General features: G+C 31.5%; 1 protein-coding gene across 1 annotated transcript; it reads right to left on the bottom strand.

The window, feature by feature from the left end:
- Positions 1-6,406: 6,406 nt before the first annotated feature.
- LOC132753168 (beta-1,3-galactosyltransferase 1-like) lies at positions 6,407-7,748 on the bottom strand. Its single transcript, XM_060743607.1, has one exon. The coding sequence runs from the start codon at positions 7,667-7,669 to the stop codon at positions 6,509-6,511; it is 1,161 nt and encodes a 386-aa protein (XP_060599590.1). The 5' UTR covers positions 7,670-7,748; the 3' UTR covers positions 6,407-6,508.
- Positions 7,749-7,950: the final 202 nt, after the last annotated feature.

Raw genomic sequence — 7,950 nt, 5'->3', positions numbered from 1 at the left:
GTAAAACACGTATCAGAAAGTATTTGTTACCGTTCATCTTTCCTTTTCTTGCGCCAAACTTAAGAAAACAAAAAGAAACAAAAAACATACCCCCTCCTTTCTTAAAACAACTTCTGATTGAAAAAGATTGGCTTTATCATTGATGAAATATGTTTGAAATATATTAATTAACTTAACTGTAGTGTTTAAGTCATGATGCATTCTTAGAATTCAATTCTTTACAATGTCAACTTAGTGTAAAGAAACTCGCAAGATTCGTATTTTTTTCTCATTTTTGAGATGTTTTTGTGGATTACATTGTACAGTAATGTTATATATTAAATTAAATGTAATTCAACATAATGTTGAATGCATTTTGTAAATTGATATTACAATGTGTCTGTTGCAAATCATAAACATAAGCGTTGCGCTTATACACTGTAAAAAGTGTAACGTATCATGTGTAAAACACGTATCACAAAGTATTTGTTACCGTTCATCGCCAAACTTAAGAAAACAAAAACAAACAAAATACATACCCAATCCTTTCTTAAAACAACTTCTGATTGAAAAAGATTGGCTTTATCATTGATGAAATATGTTTGAAATATTTTAATTAACTTAACTATATTGTTTAAGTTATGATGCATTCTTAGAATTCAATTCTTTACAATGTCAACTACATCTGATGGGCTAAAGTTAACATAAGATATAATGGACAGCTCTTTAAACTAATTTGGTCTGAATTACTTTACAATCTGAGATTAAAGATTCACCTAGAGAGAATAACGTTTCATGGAATTTATCCTCTACATTATTGTGGTGCTTAATGGCTTTTATAAGGGCACGTGTAAAATCAATAAATTAATTATCGACGTCTGCCTGTGAATATCCTGTTATCGAGGGTTTTGTATGTTAAAGATAATTGAGCTGCGTCATGACAAAACCAACATAGTGGGTTTGCGACCAGCATGGATCCAGACCAGCCTGCGCCTCCGCACAGTCTGATCAGGATCTATGCTGTTCGCTATCAGTTAATTTACTTGCAATAGGGTTTGAAAGCGAGCAGTATGGATCCTGATCAGACCGAGCGGATCTCAAACCAATTATGTTGGTTTTGTCGCGACACTGCTCAATTATGCCTCAGTAACTCTTTTAATTTTTACTCCTTAAGAAAGGGCATACTGTATTTATAACGTTTAAAGACAAGGTGCTATTTTGACTTCCTGCATATCAAATACTAATTCACTATAACTTTATTTTTGCCGAAACGCTACAGAAGATAATTGGTTGATTAGTCACTTTTTCGACACCACAGTTAAAAGCCTTTTGAGAAATAAAAATAACTGCATTTCTATGGCAAAATGGCCACGAAATGAAGTTATACATGTACGTTATTTAGATGACGGTTAACTTCATGCAATATAAAATGGGTTGTTTATTTATCTGTTGAATACATTAGCTTGAGTGTTTACTGTGCAGTCATGTGCATGACCTTATACAGTATTAAATGAAATGTACATTTCTTTGCTAAATAGTAAATACATTAATTTTGCTTAGGTGTGCAGCCATGTGGGCAATTTTAATAGTCGTAAAACTTAACGTTGGTCGGTCTCGTATTTCCAAAGGTAAACAAGAAAAAGAATAACACATTGGTTTCAACGGAAACAAACAATGAATCAATTGCTTTGAACACACATATACCTCTTTAAATAAAGCTCAATCGTTTGATGAAAGATACATTTTTTTTTAATGAGAGACGAGCAAATAATAATTTTGTTGTACAATTGTGAAGATTGTAAAGGGAAGATATTTACTTTAATTCTACTCTCGGTATAAGCTTTAGTTTTCTATACGCTGGACTGAAATATGATATGGTGTAATGGTAGGACAAAAGAAAATTAGATAGCTTAGCCACGATTTCGATTTGAATTGACACATACAAAAACTTACTATTGTTCAGTATAAACGACTCAAAGCTTTTATACAATTTCATGTCTATCTATCATACAGATTTATATATTTATTGTACTTCAGTTGATATTATGATAGGTATTTAAACAATGAGATAATTTTACAAATCTTGCATACAAAATATGTCCATGCCTCAATCATGATTGACTGAGGATTGTTTCAGTTGAGTAAAATATAAGTACAAAAATCAACAAGGGTCTAAACACATATTTGTTAAGCACCCGTTCTAATAAACGTTTTATTATGTCTAATTGATTTCTATATGATACTTGGAAACTACCTTTGCAGATGTTGAGGGCATAGAGTTACATTGATCGATCTTTGCTATTGTTATAAGTTTAGGCATATCTATTATAAGGTAGACGAGTAATGAAAGCTTGCAACCCCTTTATGCGTTTAATTGCGAAACTGCGTGACTATTAAACGTTTATTTTTTATATTATAAATTACAAATGAATTGTGAATGTCGATCTTTATATATTAAAACGTAAAAACAAATATTCTACTAAAATTAATATTTGCATATAAATGCAAATAAACAACACGTGATATAGATTCAAAACAGATCACAATTTACTGCTTAACATCATAAAATAGGAAAAGTGTAAGCGGGCATTAAGTACAGCTGCCCATAATATAAATGTAATGTATTACAGTCGTTTCATTAAAACGTTTTTGTTAAATATTTGTATTTCGGAAACTTCCGTCCTTCACGCCATAGATGTTGTGGGACGACGTGCACTGACTGTATCGAGTAGATATTGTGTACGCGTTAAGGTAGAACACCCCTAATAGGCACTATAAGGAACTGTGAAATTGACAACATAGGACAGTTAAATGCCTTTAATAACACCTGTATGCAAAACGTAAGCAAAATTTAACGTACGGTTTATGGTTTTGGACACTTTTCTGAACTAAAAGTTTGCCATTAGAAGGGCTTTTTTCAGAAATGAGGAAACTCTAAATAATCTATAATATCATTAGTATGTTTTCCTATTGCACATTGTTAAGAAACATGTAATGACATTAAGGTAACAAATTAAACAAGCAAAATGATTGTTTTTAAACGAAATGTTTTTAATATGTATAAGAATGTAACCTATCCCACCCACTTTTAACACTTATTTGACCATTTCCCTCATAATGTAAAAAGCCTTATGTAAAATATCCCTAAAATTTTCCACAATAAGGGGCTGTTTTCAAAGTCTGCCTAAATTCTTTTAAAATGTATATTGGTTGGTCTTGCAAAATATAAAATACATTTACCGATTAGTTTTTATTTAATTAAACTTTTAAAATATATTGTATCATATTTGCTATTAAATTTGGCATTATTTAGTAAATAAATACCTACAATAATTATATAATTAAAATGAAACATTTTTTCTTCCATAAGGGATCTGAGAGATTAAAAAAAGTGTTAAAAAGAAAAGAAAAGAAAGAAAGAAAAAAAGTTGCCCCTTTTGGGGTTTGAACCCGCGCCCCTGAATTTCAATACACTTTACAGTGATACAAACCTATTCGAATACTCTTCAAAGTGGAGATAGGGCATTAGGGGTATACAACCTTATATCAATATAAAGCGTGCATAATTTTACGTCAGATTTGAATGACGTTTTCTCATTTTCTGCACTATGTTGGTTTCCTTATGGGGCTGCCGAATGCCAAATTATGAGGCAATGTGGTCGTGGAGAATTAAGGCTTGAAGTCACGATCTCAAGGTGGAGGGGGTAGACACCGTAATGACTAGGCCATCGCTCCTGTTTGTTTACGTGCATTATTCAACATTTACCATAACAAGTTACAGATAGTATATAATACCACTAAAGAACATTTAAAATGGCCAAATAATCGTTTTCTATCAAAGACCTTTTACGCCAGTTTGCCACATTAGGATTGTACAGATAAAGCAACAGTAAATAATCTAAAACTCATAGACCCTCTAAAAGTCTGCTCCAATTGTCAGCTCTGGCTTTCAGACTAATTATACCTACTACTGAAGTGAACATCACATTTTATTATGCCAATGAAAATTTATCTTACAAAGCAGCTTTAAAGCAGCACGCCTCCAGATTCATGCTGATTTTCATGAAAATTTTGAAAATGTATTTAATGTATAATATTGTAAAGTAACTAAAAGGAAGCAATTTACAAATTATCAATGGCACTTACAAACCATGTAAAGTACCAAAAAGTGGTCAAAATATGTATAAAAAGCCTTTACTGCGTTAATAACGCATTAGAAATATAGTTGTAAATACTGAAAAATCAGTCATTATTCACACATAAAATGTAAAAAATTACTTGAAACTTAAACTTTTTACTTTTCTACTTTTTTCTCAAGTTTGATTTTATTGAAGTATTTTGACTCATCTGGAGGCATGTAGCTCTATAACTTACTACTTTATTTAGGAAAAAACAATATCTTTTAACGTGCAAAGCTACCAGAGCAAATATTCTCAATGTTGTTTTCCCAATGTATCGTATACAATTAACCATCATTTGACTCATTTACTGAAATAAGCATGTTTTTGTTCTACATGAAAAACCTTCGTAATGTTGTTTTGTTTTTGTTTTTCTTTCGTAATATTTACCCTTTCTTATGTATTCCCTTGAAGTTTTTTAACGTGACTATTGTCGTGGTATTTATTCCGAGTAATGGTCAGACTATTCATTTTCCCCATAAACTTAAATAATGAGAAATTGTCTCAAAACAGTGAGCTTTATATCCTTAACATTAATTTTTCTATGAGAATGCCTATGGAATATCCGACGCACGAAAATTGTCTCACAAACAAAACAAAGGAGGTTGCCATTTTTTCATTGATTCATTGAGATATGCGCGGAATTTAAATGAATTAAAGATTAAACACCTTAATAGCTGCAGTCTGTCTTTAAGTATTTATCTCATTTTTTCTGTTTAAATCGTGTTTTACTCTTCATACCAGCGACGATAAGTTAAAACCTTGGCAGGTTTCAGGCATTAATCATATCGCTGTGAAATTAACTATAAGCTAAACACCACAGAAAGCGATCCGCTTCATATTTCATGTTAAAATAAAGCGGAAGAAAATTTATCATGTGTTACAAACACATAAAACACCAGGATATATATGAGCCGTGTCATGACAAAACCAACATAATAGGTTAGCGACCAGCATGGATCCAGACCAGCCTGCGCTTCCGCCCAGTCTGATCAGGATCCATGCTGTTCGCTATCAGTTTCTCTACTTGTTATAAAGTTGGTACGCGAACAGCGTGGATCCTGATCAGACTGCGCGATGAGCAGGCTGGTCAGGATCCATGCTGGTCGCAAACCCATTATGTTGGTTTTGTCGTGACGCGGCTCATATGTTAAAAGGATGTTTTTAAAGGACGCTTATACCTCAGAAAGACTGTCATTTTCATTTCTCGAAAACCTTTTACTAGTATTTTGGCATTGTTACAGTTTTAAAAAAATCAACACAACACAAACTCTCTTTTGTCACACAGATGAACTGTTTTGCTTCTTTTGCTCTGTTGGCGAGTGTTTATTAGTATTTTGTATGGTAGTCAAAATACTATTTTGTTAAAGTTTTACTACTTTTTGACACAATACTTCACGTTCAGTTCTACTCTTTTTTAGTTGTAAATCATCTTACTTGCTCAAAATCCATATTCAAAATATTATTAAACACATGTTTGTCATTACTAAACAATTTAAAAAAATCATGAGGCATTTAAAAATACCCGAGAAAACTAGAATTTTTATCTTTGTTGTCAACAAAAAAGATGACACTTTATTCATTTAAAAACATTTACAAATTGTTGACACAATTTTTTCAAATCTTTGGTTATCTTCCAGCAATACATTCTTTTTAATAATAAATGTGTATGCTAGGGTTACATATTGTCATAGAAGATTGAAAGTTAATTAATTAATCAATTAATAATTTCTATTTTTTCTTTTCATGATCTTAAAATATGATGACACGAAACACATTTTGAAGTCAGCGACCTCCTCTTCGAGTTATCTGCTCTTGAATTTGAGATTTTTTTGTAATTATCAAGGGGGCAGATAATTTACATACAGGTACACGTTTTTTTTCCCCATTTTATCAATACAAAATTTCATGGAATTCCTTTAAAAAATTCTATTCCTTCCATTCAGTAAAAAGTATGGAGACTGAAAGAATTCTTAAAAAAAACAGGCCATCTTTTTTGAAAAGTCGAAAAAAGGTTGAAGTTAAGAAAAAAAAAAACACTACTTCTCCATACTTATTCTTGAAATCTTGCAACTGGAAGTCCGCTACGTGAAATGCAGAACAATTAGGCATAGCTAGCCTTTATTGTGAATAATCTGCCATTGAAAAAAAATAATATAAAAATTAAATAATTTAGGTAAGTATAAGTTCATGTAAATTATAATCATTAGTTTTTTTTCCCTGCGTTTTGTCTTTATTTAATCTTAGAATACGCCTTTGAAACAGTTAAGATATAAAGTATAAAGAATATAAAGATACCGGTAATTTAGAAATAATAGATAATATGTGGCATTACAAATTAGTAGTTTCAATTAACATTTCGAGTTCCATATAGTTTCCATTTGTTTAGCCGTCACTTGGTGTGACGTAAACATTGTTTTACCTTTATAAACACATGCATCTAATTTCACCCTGCCTCGATTAAAACCTCCTTTATTTTTTACAGATCCTCCAATTTTCCTTAAACAAAGACCAACATATATGTCCTCCAGATGAAAAAATGGAATTTTAGGGGATATGGCAAATATTTTGTTCACTATATTGAAACTTGTAATGTAGCCAGTCCCAGAACAGTAACCAGGAAACCGTCTTTCTTTGTATGATTTTTTGGAGGCATACCATTTTGAACCATTGTTCCTGATTGGACTTGCAATTTTCTCACAAGAACCGACCAAATGATTTTCTAACTCTGCACCAGATGTGTTTACATAATGTACGAAATTTGGAACATTTATATACATGTCATCGTCCGTTTTGAGAATATATTTAGCTGTAGGACAAAATTTCACAACCCATTTAAATCCCATTATGGTCTTATAAGTTAAATTGTTATAAGTATCAACAAAATCTTCTTTTATTATATCATTATGCACGTTATTTTCCTGTACAACTTTTTCGTGAAGATCATCATTTGTCGGCTTGCCGAGCAAAAACGCATAACGTACGTTACCAGTATTGTTCTTGGAGTATGACAGCCACGTTCTACGAATGACGTCACGTTGTTCAAAGTTCTTATGTACTGTCAAAATCATGATAAACAAATCTATTGTGTCGTTGTTGTCGCTTTTTTTCTTACAGATTTTCTCATTATTTATCAAATATTTAAAATCATGAGTAAAACATTTATCACATACTGTTTCTCTTATTTCATCCGGTTTTTTTGTGCTTTGTTCTTGTGTCGAATTGTTTAGATTTTTATCCCATACCGTCCGATTCACTCCCACGGTATAGTTTCTGATGAGTTGTTGTAATGCTTTCCCAAAGTCTTCACCTCCGTTTATATGTATCCCTAATATAGACTCAATTAAACTAATGTCTTTTCTAAATATATTAACACATTTTTGAGTACGATACTCCATTATTCGAAGTTTTGACATACTTATAAAACATGTCACAATGGTAACGAAAATTAAAATCACAATAACATGACGTTTTGATTTTAAAGACATATTTGTACGTAACTCTACATACATATTTGCTAATTAATCCCACAGTGTCCCAAACGCTAACATATTCATTCAACGATCACAGTTTATTCAAAACTACCTGGGTAGCAAAGTAATGTATTGAATATACATACAGCTTGATACGCACAAATTGACAAGGACGTTAAATTATAGTGACTGTAATTATAACTAGATAACTGAATACATTGTAGTGTATTGAATGACGTTATTATTTACAATTCATTGCCGGACAGCTGAAATGCTGCATCAAGTGGCCGTTTTATTTCGATAAAATATCATTTAAATGG

Source organism: Ruditapes philippinarum, unplaced genomic scaffold, assembly GCF_026571515.1.
Source record: "Ruditapes philippinarum isolate M1 unplaced genomic scaffold, ASM2657151v2 ctg5552_1_1_1_1, whole genome shotgun sequence".
Taxonomy (NCBI): Eukaryota; Metazoa; Mollusca; class Bivalvia; order Venerida; family Veneridae; genus Ruditapes; species Ruditapes philippinarum.
Note: the sequence above shows the minus strand (reverse complement) of the source record. Positions and strands in the feature narration are given on the sequence as shown.